Source organism: Petaurus breviceps, unplaced genomic scaffold (assembly GCF_028583685.1).
Source record: "Petaurus breviceps papuanus isolate PSGF00001 unplaced genomic scaffold, PetGlider_PUasm1.0 90383, whole genome shotgun sequence".
Taxonomy (NCBI): Eukaryota; Metazoa; Chordata; class Mammalia; order Diprotodontia; family Petauridae; genus Petaurus; species Petaurus breviceps.
In genome coordinates, this window is record NW_027187234.1 from 1,774,774 (window position 1) to 1,789,765 (window position 14,992).

General features: G+C 38.0%; 1 protein-coding gene across 1 annotated transcript in view; it reads right to left on the reverse strand.

The window, feature by feature from the left end:
* LOC138177295 (major urinary protein 4-like) overlaps positions 1-13,439 on the reverse strand; it is a 63,532-nt gene extending 50,093 nt beyond the window's left edge. Inside the window, exons 1-2 of the mRNA XM_069108404.1 lie at positions 13,344-13,439; positions 12,386-12,560 (exon numbers count right to left, since the gene is read on the reverse strand). Of these exons, the coding sequence (XP_068964505.1) occupies positions 12,386-12,560; positions 13,344-13,439 (271 nt within the window). The remainder of the gene's footprint in view (positions 1-12,385; positions 12,561-13,343) is intronic.
* Between the last annotated feature and the right edge of the window lie 1,553 nt (positions 13,440-14,992).

The window sequence follows — 14,992 nt, forward strand, 5'->3', positions numbered from 1 at the left end:
TCTCTCTCTCTCTCTCTCTCTCTCTCTCTCTCTCTCTCTCTCTCTCTATCTCTCTCTCTCTCTCTCTCTCTCTCTCTCTCTCTCTCTCTCTCTCTCTCTCTCTCTCTCTCTCTCTCTCTCTCTCTCTCTCTCTCTCTCTCTCTCTCTCTCTCTCTCTCTCTCTCTCTCTCTCTCTCCTTCCATGGACTCTAGCCAAGTTCTGGAGGTGGAGAGACAGACAGAAAAAGAGGAAGGGAAAATGTCTCCCCTAAGATCTAAGAGAAAAGGGGTCATTTCACCAATCAAAGAGAGGCAGGTTTCAAAGCTACATTTTGGAATAGGACTAGCACTTAACCCTTTCTTGGGCCACAGAAAGAGAACTGTGCACTATCTTTGGGAATATAGATCTAGGCAGTTGAATTCATTCTGATTACTATTTGGCACTAAGATAAACTGGGAAAATGCATAGATCTGAAAAAGAAACACTTCAGAGATGAAGCTTTGACTAGATGCCACTGGATCTTTTCCAGAGTCCCACTCACCTTGACTGGAAGGTTCAAAGCTCTCACTTTCAAAGAAATTTTTAATGAGTAAACACAGAATTGAAGTTTATTTGAGTAAAAGTTGAAAAAACCCACTAAGATTCTTCTCCCTGTAGTCCTACCTCTGATAAGGCTAGGTCTACATTGCCTTCTCCCCATCATCTGGGATCCAATGGAGCTGAGGAAACATTAAAAGTTACAACTGCTAAGATCCTCTTCCTCATGGTCCCAGCTCTTCCCAGGCTAGGGCCACAGGCTACCAACAAGCTTTCTCCCTGTCATCCTAGCTCTGACTGAAATAGGGCTACAGTGACTTCTCTCTGTCATTCTGACTCTGAGTGAAGAATACAGTGAAAGGTTAGAACCATTAAGATCCTTCACCCTGTCATCTTGGTTCTGACCGAGCTAAGACTGCAGTGAAAAGTTAGAAGAATGGTAGGGAATTTGAGTTAACCTCCCCCACCTGGTGGAAGAAACAAGGGAGGAGGCACAGAAGCTACATCAGAGCTCCACTGGCAATAGCCCTAGGCTCCTGTTCACCCTGAAGCCCACCCCTCTAGGTAAGTAGATGAATCTCTCCTCTCAAAACCCTAAGTCCTTGTTCCCATACTACTGGAACCTGAAGTTTCTGCTCCAAGTTCCCCAAAGTCAAGCTACACTTATCAGGAAACTTGTGGGTTCCTAGGGGACCCTTCTCCTTATACACCAAAACCCCCTCCTGAGTGGGTGCCCCTAGACCTTTAATTCAGTTGCTGGACTCTACAGCCTCCCGGCACTACCCGGTAAGTTCACCAGCTTCTGGACCTAGTAAGCCCAATCTTCTATCAATAATTTTTATATGTACCTTGGAAATACAATTAATATCATCTTACTGTTTGTGTTATTGTTGTATTTCTAGATTGTAGTAAAATTCTCTTATATTGTAAAACTTGAGTGACCAGAAATGTTAGCCAGAAATGGTATTAGACAAAGAAATTTTTAATCTAATATTTTGAAACTGAGAATGGGGGAAAAATTGTTTAAAACCAGCTATGTTATTTTATAAAGCCCTGCTAACTCTGTCTTACAGATAAAACAAGTTGGCTCTCACAGAAATTGTAAGATTATTAACTAAGTTATTTGGGATTATTGTTTCGATGTTAAAACTTAAATTTAATCCCACAGCAGCTCTAAATGTAGACAGTGTAGACACTCCTTACTCCCCTCCCTTAGGAAGATGGCCAAGGTCACCTCCAGTGTAGGGATATAAGGGGTGACCAGAGGTCACATGTACCAGTTACCATATATCAAGATCCAAAAAATAAAATATGGGAACCTTGAAACACATCCTGGCAAGGAAAAAGAAAAAATCAGTATTTAAAATGGGAAATTTGGGGTGGCTAGGTGGCACAATGAATAGAGCACCAGCCCTGGAGTCAGGAGGACGTGAGTACAAATCTGGCCTCAGATACTTAACACTTACTAGTCATGTGACCTTGGGCAAGTTGCTTAACCTCAATTGCCCTGCCCTCCAAAAAAAGCAAAAAACAGGAAAGGAAAAGAAAATGGGGGACTTCACATACATCAGTCCAGAGGAAGAATATTGTAGGGTAGACAAGCAGATCAGCCCCTTCTTTGGGGTCCCTATCAATTTCTCCTTATTTGTAAACTTGCCAGACCCCTAGAAACCATCTGATGGGCAAGGTCATCAGCCCTGGGAAAAAAATAAATAAAAGCTTGTTTGGATTATGGAGTAGCTAAACAATGAAGTTGGCTTAATAAGAAATGAAATCTCTTATGTCATGGTAAATTTTTATTGCTTATTGCAGCTTGGTAAGAGTAAAAACAATTGTACCTAGCCCTAAGCTGTGATTGGTGAGACATGTCATTTGAGGTAAAAGCCATTGGGACCACAACTAGTTTTATTTGGAGTTTGAATTTAGATATAGCTGCCAGCATTAAATTAGTATCTGAGAGAAATGCCACAATCTACTCAGAGGAAATCCTGCTACAGGTGAAGGTTTGCTTCTGAGAAAAGCCAAGAGGACAATTTTAGCCTCTATTTAAAATTGGACCCTCCTGGCTCAGTTTCCCCATTTTCTTCTTTTTAAAAAAGAATGCTTTCCCACTGGCTATTCCTGAGTCTGGGTGTGAGATGGAATTAAAGTGACTCTTATCTCAATTCAAATAAAGCTAAGGATGTTTTATCCCATCATATCTGGCAAGTGCCTGCTTTTTTCTTTTATGACAAATTTCTCTAGAGAAAGTGGTCAGTAAAAGATATAAATACAGTACAGGTATGTAAAATTTTGCTGTTTTCAATCTGAATGTGTAATTTACCCAAACAACTAGGTAAATTAATACAAAGACTTGTCATCTTCATGCCTGCATAGTAAAGTAAAAGGTTAAATCCCTGGAATAGAACATTTTTTTTCTGAATGATATGGGAATAATTAGACAAAGGGAAAACAAGTGCATGAAACAAAAGTACAAACACAATATTAATCATTATCCCATATACCAAGACTGGGATATATCTGAGCTTCTAACATATGTATTAGAGCTGAGCTATTTCAGCCTAAAATTTTATTCCTTTCTACAGCCTAAATAATTTATTAAAAGGGTATTTGGCCTAGTCAACTGCCTATTACTAGATATATCTGTCTTTCTCCTCATATCTTGGGCCCTACATATTGAACTTGCCTGTAAGATTTGTGTCTCTCAGATTACAGGACAATTCACCTACAGCTGGCAGCAAACAGTGGATACAGTGGATACCAGTCCATATTCACCCATCATCCCCTGGATGTGATCTATGCTCAGTTCCAGTCAACCTTCTCCTCAGGACCCACTGAGACATGGACAGTTCTACTTCCCTTTTCAGCCTGAAGAAATTGTGGAAACTGAGACCTTTGTCCCTTCTCCCAAATGAATTTGGGTCCCAGCTCTTTGAGGGGGGAATTGATGGAATCCTGATAAAGTTGCCCCCCATATCCCAACTTCATTATAGGCTTGGCCCCACTGAATAGCCGACCCAGCCCCCCCCCCAACAATGTCCTAACTTCTTCATATATGCCTCACTGCTCACTGGAAAAACAGGTGTGTCCCTGAACTCTTAGTTCCCACAGAAACAACAGGTGTGTCCATGTGATGTCCCAGCTACTGCCTCTACCTAGTCACTTTCCCCAGACCCCTTCCCACAGAAACAGGTGTGTTCTTGTATTCAGTCACAATCACATCATCCATCTAACCCAAGACAGGACCACAATAGTTAACCAATTGGAGGGCAGAATGGCCAGAATGTTTAACCACCAAATCATAGATGGGACCTTTCCTCCATTACCTAATCCCTTAACAAACCCCTCCCACCTTTTAAATATTCATGATTTCTGTTATGTCATTGCATCTTTTCCCTATAAAAATCAATCTTGCTTTCTCCGAAGTTGCTGGTTCCTCTTGGAAGGTAGCCTGCTTAATGAGAGGTGTCAATCTCAATAAATGCCTATACTTGGGTTAGAGGTGGTCTGACTCTGAATTCTTTTAGATTATTCCACCACAACACATCATGTTCTTGGCATCCTTGGTTTAAACCTCAACACATATGTGAGTAGAGTAGTTTGTTTGGATTCTGGAAAATAGGCAGGTCTTCCAAATGTTCTTTAGACTGCCCCCACAATTATCTCTAAACTCCAGCAAACAAATCTGAAATAAATGTCCTAGCTTAGAAAAAAAAAAAGTGAGTTTTCTAGCCTAGCGACCATAATTGCCACAATTAATTTTTTTTCTTTTTGCACCTTGCTTATCCCACAAGAACTTGAGAGACTGAAAGGCCCACAGAGCTGTTTTTGTAGAATTTATTAATTAAACGTTACTCAAAACCTTGCCCTCCCTGAACCAAAGGCACAAATGAGATAAGGAAAAATGGGAGAAGCATGATTAAGTTAGAGTAAATCAGTGGTCTTGAAGTCAAGTGGAGAGAATCCACTGAAAGGTCAATTCTTAGAGCCCCTGCAAAATATGAATCACAAAATTAAGATTTGGAAATGGGAAATAAGAGAAGGGCTAAGAAATGGGAGTCCAAGCAATAGATATTCTCCTATACTCTCTGGGAATTTTTGTGCTTTGATTCTACTTTATCTACTCCTGGTTGTCTCTCCAGCTAGACTGCAAATTTCATAATGGCAGAGATTTTATTCTATTGTCTTTGAATCACACCTAGTGCCTAATATAGGGCTCTAAAGTGGGAGTCAACCCATGTTGTAGACTAACATCTCAAGGGAATGAAATTAGCATGTGAATCCTTTTCCTCCCTCCTTCCACATTAGAATAATAGAATTCTTATAATTAGAAAATATCTTAAAGGAAATCGAGTCTATAAAGCCTTCATTTGACAGATGTGAACCTGAAGACCCAAGAGAGGAAAAAATTTACCCAAGTTGACATAGTTACCAGAACTAGAATCAATGTGTTCTGACTAGAATCTAACTTTTTTGTTGTTTTGTTTTATTTTTTGCCCCAACTATACTACATTACTTCTATAAATAACTAAAAAATCATGTGAGTTTAGAGGAGGGGAAACTTAGAAATATTTCTAGCTGTATGACCATGGGTAAGTCACTTCACCTCTGTTTACCTAAGTTCCCTCAATTGTAAAATGGTGATAATAAGAGTACCTACCTCCCAGGGTTTTTGTTAGGATCAAACAAGATAATAATATTTGTGAAGTGATTAGCACAGTGCCTGGCAAATAGTACGTGCTATATAAATGTTAGTTTATTATTATTATTATCATTATTACTTGTCCAAGTTCACACAACAGTTGATATAAGCTCAGGTCTGAATATTCTAAGTCTTAATGTCCTTCTACTACATTAGTGCTGCACTACAATAGTCAAATTATTACTAAAAGTTTATGAGCTTGTGTCATCCTTTGTATTCATGGAATAAATGTAAATCTATATGATCTGTCCCACGACAAAATAGTATACCCAACAAATCACATCAAATTCTGAACAGTGACCTGATGAAATTTTAACACTCCCTATTCTCTAGAAAAGATAGACAGAAATACATAAATAGCAATATGCTCACTGACCTTATGACTTCTTTGGGGCATCTCTCTAAGGAGGGGTAGAACAAAACTTAAGTTAATCCAGTGAGTCTGAAAAGGGAGTGAAGTAGGTACAGGGATTTGAGGGGCTCGTTTTTCAAGGAAAAAAGGGTTTTCAATTCAAAGGGCATAATCAGGAAGTAATTAAAAAGAGGTTAAAAAAGATTAAGTTAATGGAAGTTAACTTCATTTTTAATGTCAAGGGGGGAATTTGTACCGAAAAAAAAAAATTAAAGTGTTACCTTCGTCACTAAAGTAAGAAATATCCTGTTTTTGGAAACTATGAGACATGACTTCAGCCTCAAATTTCCTTTTATATGTTCTAGGCATATGTTTATGTCTTCCTAAAACCAAGAAGATAGACAAATGAATGAGTTGGTTGGGAATCTGTGAGGTTTTATCATTCTCTATGGTTGGCTCATTGCCTTAGGGAAGTTTGCCCCATGACTTCTAGTTATAGGTTTGTAGGACTTATTACCAGGAAGAAAGGTTAGTGATTATCTAATTCAGTGCCATTCACTCCTTCTATCTCCACCATTTACAGATGAGAAAACTGATCCCTCAGAGAGGTAAAATAATTAGTCCAAGTTTGCATGGGCATTAAGTAAGAGTTTGAGTATTTAAACCTGTATTTTCTAAATCCAAATCCAGTGATTTGTTGAGAATAGAGAAAGTTAATAATACTCTTTGTTTTGAATGTGGCATTTGTCTTAGATGGGTGTCAGTGGGATTAACCACTTGGCATAAGTAAAGTTCATAAATGTACCATTTTGGAGGAGCCATGAGTTCTATTATATTTTCTATTTGCATCCATGCCCTGGTTAATCTCATTGAATATAATGAGGTTATTAGACAGAAGAAAGATTCCATAAAAGCAAATGTAGGCTAAAGGTTTTAAAGAGGAAAACCACATTACACAGTGGTAGCCTTTGAGATAAGACTAGGAATTTAGGGCTGTTATAAAAAACATCATCTAATCATAATTGGCTTCAAACTATAATATTAGAGGGTCTGCCTTTTATGACTTTGATAAAAAAGAAAATATTTTAATTATTGAGAAGTCATATATAGAATAGAGAAATGAAGAGAGCAGCAAGTGTTGCTTTTGAGGATGACAGAATACTCACCAAATAGTTCCCATACCCAATGTCCTTCCTAATTTGACAATACACAATTAGGAAGTTCTTATAGTCAGTATCCTCCAAGAGAAAGTAGTAATCGTCAAGATCTGTGAAAGGAGATAAGTAGTGGCAATGTGAAGCTTCCCCTTCCTATTCAAGGCAAGAAACATTAACTATGTGTCTTTCAGTCTTCTATATACAGTAAATGATTAAGATATATTTGTTGAATGAATATTAAAGTCCTCCCCAAGAGCATAAGCATTAATTACCTTGCTTTAATAATATCAGAAGCATTCCCTCACACAAACTCTGAGGAATCACCTTTCTCCCATCCTCCATCTCCCTTCTTTTGAACAGGTATTGCAATCACTCAACAAAGTGTGGTTTTTTTTTTCCTTGTCTTTTTTCTTCATTTCTTCTATTTATGTGGACAGTAATTTCCTCTACTATATTTGGACAGTAACAGTAAGGAATAGCAAGCTGATGGTACATTGAAAATTTAGTTCCCACATCTGAGCTGACCTTTGTATTTCACTTTTAAAAGCTAAATGGACCCCCTAAGGAGAGACAGGAGCAGACACATCGCACCCACACAGGTGAGGAAGAGCTGGGTAAAGAAAGAACCAGGGTCCGGGGGCGGCCAGGTAGCACAGCGAGTAGGAGCACCGGCTCCAGTGTCAGAACGAACGGGAGATCGAATCCCGGCTCAAACACTTAAGCACCCACCCAGAAACACCTGGCCGTGTAACCTTGAGCAAGTTACTTAACCCCAATTGCTTAGGGGCAGACAGGTGGCTCAGCGAGTAAGAGCACTGGCCTCCAGTGTTGGGACGACCTGGCGATCGAATCCTGGGCTCAGACACTCAGCACCACACCCAGTTTCTGGCCGTGTAACCTTGAGCAAGTTACTTAACCCCGATTGCTTAAAAAAAAAAGAACCAGGGTCCGTGTGACTTCTATAGGCAACAACATAACAGCTGGTTCCAAACGGAGATGAAGGAAAGGTAAAACCTCCATTAGGGAAATTGAGAGACGACAGTTTCACTCACACCTTAAGAGAAGACCACAGTCAAAATTATCTTCATGACTCCAAAGAAAAGGAATAATGTTCACTAAGGACACCCGAGACCTGTCCCCTCTCTGTTATACTTCCCTTACCTGAATGTCCCTATGAGAATGGTTCCATGAAAGTAGAAACTATCTTATACAGCTTTATATTTCATGAAATTTCTAGCACAGGGCTAGACACATAGTAATTTAAGGGATATTTACTGCATCGATGCATATATGCATTTATGAATAAATGAAGGAAGGAATGGTAAACTTGCTAACAAGAAGGGGCGGCTAGGTGGTGCAGTGAGTAAGAGCACTGGCCCCAGAGTCGGGATGACCTGGGATCAAATCTGGGCTCTGATGCTTAACACCACACCCGGAAATAACTGGCCTTGTACCCTTGAGCAAGTTACTTAACCTCAATTGCTTTAAAAAAAAATGTATAAAAAAAACTTGCTAACAAGATTTTTCTCATGTATGTACAGGTGATACCATGTTCCTTGCATTTTCTTTTTTTTAAAAAAGCAATTGGGGTTAACTTGCTCAAGGTTACATGGCTAGTTATTTCTGCGTGTGGTGATAAGTATCTGAGCCTGGATTTGATACCCAGGTCATCCCGACACTGGAGCCGGTGCTCTTATTCACTGAGCCACCTGGCCGCCCCAATGTTCTTTGCATTTTCACCAATTAGTCATCCCCATTAAGGGGTTAGAAAGAGGCTAGCTACATGACTGCTGTGCTCAGGTATGCTAACCTAGCTGGCATTACAAAATACATAAACAGATGACTCACAGTAATCTCTGCTATTATCTGTAAAAAGAAACTTGATTCATAGAGATCATTATGGGCACTTAATGTCCAGGGCATGGTAAAGTAGAAAAAACACTGGACTGTTAGCCAAGAAACACAGATGTGAATTACAGCTTTTATACTAACTGCAAATCACCTGACCTCTCTGGATTGTACTTTCCTCATGAGGAAAAGTTGGATTTATCAATCTTTTGCAATCTTTCTACCTATAAATGTTATCAAAATTATATTGGCTTGATTCTCCTTTGTGTGTGTGTGTGTGTCCAAAGCCCCCAATATAACCAACGCTTCACATTGCTCTGCAATCTTTCCAATTTTCAGCATCATTTAAAAATATTTTTGAATAATTTAAAATTGCATGATGTGTGCTTCTGTGATGCATACCAGAAACAGCTCCCTACACTTTTTCCAGCCTATGAAGGTGGGCAGGATATCAGTCTTCTTCCTCAAATAGTAGTAAGAGCAAGAAATCCAAGGCGTGGGTGGTAAAAGGCCATTTTTACAAAAGATTGATTCTTGGTATTACAGGACTCTGGTCTTGTCCTGTTTCAAGACATAGAGACTCCAGGAGTGGAAAAAGTAATCCAAATCTTTAACCATGGTTACTTATTACTTAATATTCTAAAAGGAAGTTGATAATTTTTATTTTGAAGGCTATCTTTAGGAACATGAGCTCAGTAAAACAAGAATCAACCTCTAGGTCTGATAGTTGGTGACTAACTGAACAAATTGTGGCATGTTAGTGAAGGACCATGGCCTTTCGGAATGAAAGGCACCTGAGAAAGCAGCTAGTCCAACCCCTTCATTTGACAAATGAAGAACCTAAGGACCAGAGGGATGCATTTGCTTAAGAAATACAGATAATAAGTAGTGAAACTAGTATGTAAATTCCAGTCTTTTTATGAAATATTATTGTATGCTAAAAAGACAAATATGCAGAAAGCGAAAAAGTAGACTTACAAGAAATGATACGAAGTAATCTGAGAAAATTATACATATGCTAACTATATAAATACAATTACTATCATTTTCTAAAGAAAATTATAGGAACAGTATCTGGTAAACAAACACATTAAGAAGATATAAGAAAGGAACAGAGATACAAGTAAAATGATATTATTTTGTTGGCTTTTCCTTTCAGCTAATTCTTGATAGTTTGAAGTGTATAGATTATGCATGATTTGATTATTTTATCTATTTGTTTAAATAGCTAAAAAGTTTATAATTAACTATATATGTATGTATACATACATATATATGTGTAAAAAATGAGCTTACATTGTTGCTATTATAATCGTGCAAGGCAGGAGCTATTCAGTATTTTTTATTTTTTTTATTCCATGGTGAAAAACAACAGTATACTTAAGTGATACTGTTAACTTTGTATTGGCCAGGGATTTTGGTTTCAATGGGTGATATTAACATGTTGACATACATCATTCCAACTAGAAAATAAAAATTATTTTTTTTTACTCCATGAACTTTAAGTGATTCTCAATTCACATATTACCAGTGAGCTCCTAATTGCCAAATCTGATAGCCTTTTCTCAATGCTCATTCTTTTTTTTATTTTTCTGCAGCATTTGACTCTATCAAACACCTTCTCCTGATTTCCCTATCTTCTCTGGGTTTTTCTGACCCTGCTCTTTATTGTTTCTCCTTCAGCCTTTCTGACCACTCCTCAGTCTGTTTAACAGAACCTATGTCACACACACAAATCACGATGTCTTAAGTCATTTTCTCTTTCCTCTCTTTTTGCCATGGCTGACCTCATCAGCTCTCATGGGTTTAATGAACATTTCTATGAAGATCATTTATAGATCTATATATTCAACTTTCCTGAAGTCTTTAGTCCTGGATCATAGACAGCATATTATAATGCATAATCATGGGCATCTAGAAATGAAGTCCAAGAGATATTGCAAGCTCATCATTTCCAAAAAAAGAACTCAATTGGTTTCCCCCCTGAACCTACCCCTCTTCCAAACTTCCTTATTAATATCAAGCATATGAAAGGGCAGAAGGAGTAATCAGTATGTTTGCCATCCTGGGGCAGGGGGTAAGGGAGAGATGGGGAGAAAATTTGGAACTCAAAATCTTGTAGAAATGAATGTTGAAAACTAAAAATAAATAAATTCTGGAACAAAAATGAATTTAAAAGTAAACACATAATCAATAAATCTTTATAAAAAATCAAGCATTATTTGAGTCAAGTAGATTCACTACTTGTGTCATTCTTGATTCATCCTACCTATCCAAATATTTATCAGATCTCATTCTTGCCGTCTTCATAATATCCTTTTCACCACTTATATTGTCTCTGCCCTACTTCAGTCCCTCAGCATCTCTTATCCATACCATTGTAATAGCCTTCTTTTTTGCATCTCTGTCTTTAGTCTCCTTTCAACTAATACATCAGTAGTAATGACACGAACTCACTTTTTGATAGCTTTTCTTGAACATAATCAGCTTTTCTTTTTGGAAGAGAGGAGTAACAGAAAAACGTCTTAGGTAACTAGAATATATACAAAGGGCTCTAGAAGCTTGAGGCATGTCAAGCATTCAGTGGATTAGAATCCTTTTGCCTTAATAGGAAAGAATCACATATGGCAGAGGCAGATGCAATAGGATGTGATGGCATGGATGTGGGGGTAGGGTGTGATATCCTTTAGGATTAGTCTCATTTTGTGTTGGCTCACCTGATGTTTAGCTAAGTTGGTATTCTTTATAATCATTCAATTTTCCAATATCCTTATCCTATCAATTTTTAAGACTTGATTCTCCCTCTGAAACTTCCTTTCCCTTCATTCCAATCACACATCTATAATCTTACTTAAAACATTTAGCACTTCTCCTAATTTATTTCAATATCCTATTGATTGGGATACCTGTCTCTAACATTTACCCTGTCTAATACATACTCCACAACTCTAGAGTTGCCAAAGTAAAATTCTTAAAGCACAGGTTTGACCAAATCACTGTCATATTCAACAAGTTTCAATGGCACTCTATTGCCTGTAATATAAACTACAAACACCACTGCTTGACATTGAAATCCCTTCATGATCTGGAACCAGGCTACCTTTCCAGACTTATTATAAATTATTCTCCTTTGTGAATTCTTCAGATTAACAAAATTAGTTTACTTGAGGTCACTTCTACAAAACAGTTCCATTCTCCACCTCTTTTCCTTCATCCAGTTTGTCACCCATGCCCAGAATGCAATCTCTCCCTCATTTCCACCTTTACAAATCTCTAATTTCCTTCACAACTTAATTCAAGTGCCACTTCCTAGATGAAGTCTTTCCTGATTGTCCTACTCCACAGGTGCTAGTGCCTCACCCTCCTAAATTGCTTGATATTTACCTTGAATTTACTTTGTCCATTTTGTATGGATTTATGCGTATGCACGTTTATTTCATAAGAATGTATACAACTTGTGGTTAGGCCTTAATCATTTTAGTCTTTAAATCCCAGCACCTAGCATAGTGCTTGGCATGAAGCAGGCATTTAATAAAAGCCTGTCGAATGATTGATTGGTTGCTTGATTGATAGCTATTTGTGCTTCAGTGTGGCATCGTGAAAGAGTTTTGAACTTAGAGTTAGGGGACCAGGAAATATTATTTCTGCTACTTACTCCCTTAATAATCTTCCCAAAGTAATTTAACATCTATGGAACTCAAATTTTTATTTGGAAAATGATTAAGTAGGATTATATAATCTTTAAGATCTCTCCCAAGTTTAAATGATGTGAAAATTAGTAAATAATTAGTTCAAAGATGGAACAATACCACATGATTCTGTTGTAATGTACAAATGTTGTACACCCTTGGTGTAGATAACTGTGTGAATATTTCCATTCTCTTTGACTTGGAAGGAGTAGATTTGAAACCTCCTTGGTCCACCTGGAATTGTCTCCTCTTGTCTATCAGATACCATTGCAATGGAGAACCACTTCCCATTGATCTAAAGAGAGTCATAAAGGACACATGAAAGAAATGATATTAAAAACTTGTCCATGGGGTGGCTAGGTGGTGTAGTGAATAGAGCACTGGCCCTGGAGTCAGGAGGACCTGAGTTCAAATCCAGCCTCAGACACTTAACACTTACTAGCTGTGTGACCTTGGGCAAGTCACTTAACCCCGATTGCCCTGCCTTCCCCCCTCCAAAAAAAAAGTAGTCCATCTCCTCTAATACTGGTTTTCAGTATGATTCAGACATAGAGACAGGCATTTTTTTTAGCTATAATAATCATTTAAACTGTCTTTCAATTTTTTTAAAGACAAAATTCCAAGAATGGCTAGAGCAGGTGCCAAAAAATTCTGAGAATCAATAAGGAAAAAGACTGGCTTGTCAGGGAGGCAAAGACCTAGCTCTACCTATGGTCAGAACTAATCAAGAATGATCTGTAGCAGCAGCTAAGGAATGGGTCCCCAGATGCATAGAATATGAGAGCCATCAGTTGATAAAGCCTGATGTCATGGATACACTATTTCACCTGCCTAACAACCTCTCAGTAATAGAGCCTTCTCTTCAGAGAAGTAGATGGAAAGAGAATGAATTTGAAGGAATAGAAGTCAGAAAGATGAAATAAATGGAGGGAAAATGGAAGGAAAAGGAAATGGAGGGAAAAGAAAGAGAATGTGTACCAGAAAGAAAGGTTAAGGATACAATTATCATAGTCTACTATTCCATACTTAAACCCTCCATCTCACAAATGAACACCAATAGAGCTCAGCTTGATGGTACCTGTTCAGGTTTGAAGTCAGGGTACATATCAACCGAAGTTTCAGGGGTAAATTCATTGGCCATGCACAGGCCAATGGTCAGAAGTAGAAGTTTCATCCTTGTAAGAGAAGTTTCTTCTCTGACAGGGACTAGAAAGGGATGTTAATAAAAAAGAAGAAAGGCACAGACCAAATCAGGTTCTTTTATATAATATCCTCATAGGGTTGGCTTACTCTGAGGACTTGGCAATACATCTACCCCTCCCCCAAAACCTACCCCCACATTTTCCCAGCAGGTGTGCATGCGCGCACACACACACACACACACACACACACACCCTGACTCAGCACTCTCCAGCTATTTACTTAATTCTGCCAAGAGATAGACTATTTTCCTTAGAACTTAGTGCTCAGGGGGGGATTTTAAAAAAATTATTATTGGTACTATCATTGCAACAAAAAACATTACATTATCCTTGGCACTCAGTGATGTTATGTAAGAGCAAGGCTAATTTTTAGAACTGTTGGTCTTATCCATTGACCAGGCTGCTAGATCAGATTAAACACTTAATGTTTCTTATTTAAGTACAAAATGCTCATCTTAAAATTACTGAACATGAGAAAGAGAATGAGAAATTGGTGCCTTCATTTACTCTTACTATACCAGGAAGTAGAAATTAACTCAGGAAAGCAACAAGTGAGTCCTTTGGGGAGGGAGGGGCAATAGTCTTTCTGTAATACATACCATGACCACCCCCTCCAGCATTCCCTGCCTCCAGAGTATATGCTAGAATTTGTATCTCTTTTTTATAACTTTCTAAACATCAGAAGCAGCTAAGGAGACACTTCTTAAATGAGTATCCTTAAACTGGAAAATTATTATTATGCATGTACTATTATGATATGTGCATGTGTTGTGTTTCTGCATGCAACATATATTTGTAGATACATATATGATTATTGTATGTAGTTGTTTTATGAATTACAACATATGGCATAAGACTTGTGTTTTGATTGTTTGGACCTCATCTCATGCTTCAACTGCAGTCACTCTGGAATCTCCCTCAGTACTTGGGGCTTCCTCATCCTTGAACATCCTTCTGCTGTGCTGGCCCTCTTCTTTTACTGGTGAGGTCCTTCTACTGCTCCTTATTTAAGGAGAGGTCCTATCTAGCCAATCTTCATTGATCTCCCAGCTACACTCCAGCTACACTCCTAGGTACTGAGTAGGATTTTGGGGTGAGGCAGCAACTGAGTCATGATATTGAAGTTCAAGAAGTCAAAAGTGTAGCTGGGAGATCAATGAAGATAAATAGGTTTCAAAATGAGCAAATAGAAGAAAAACATCTTGATTACAGAAAACTACTATGATGACAGAGAAGATTTAAACACAAACTCAAAAGAAAACAATAAAGTAAAAACTGCTGCACCAAAGCCTCCAAGAAAAATATGAATTGGTCTCAGGTTAAGGAAGAGCTCAAAAAGGATTTTAAAAATCAAGCAAAAGAGGTAGAGGGAAAATTGAGAAGAGAAATAAGAGGGATTCAAGAAAATCATGAAAAAAAGAGTTAGCTTGGAAAGGAGACACAAAAGAATATTGAAGAAAAAAATATACTTTAAAAAACAGAATAGGGAAAATGGTAAAAGAGGGGATACAAATCCAATGAGAAG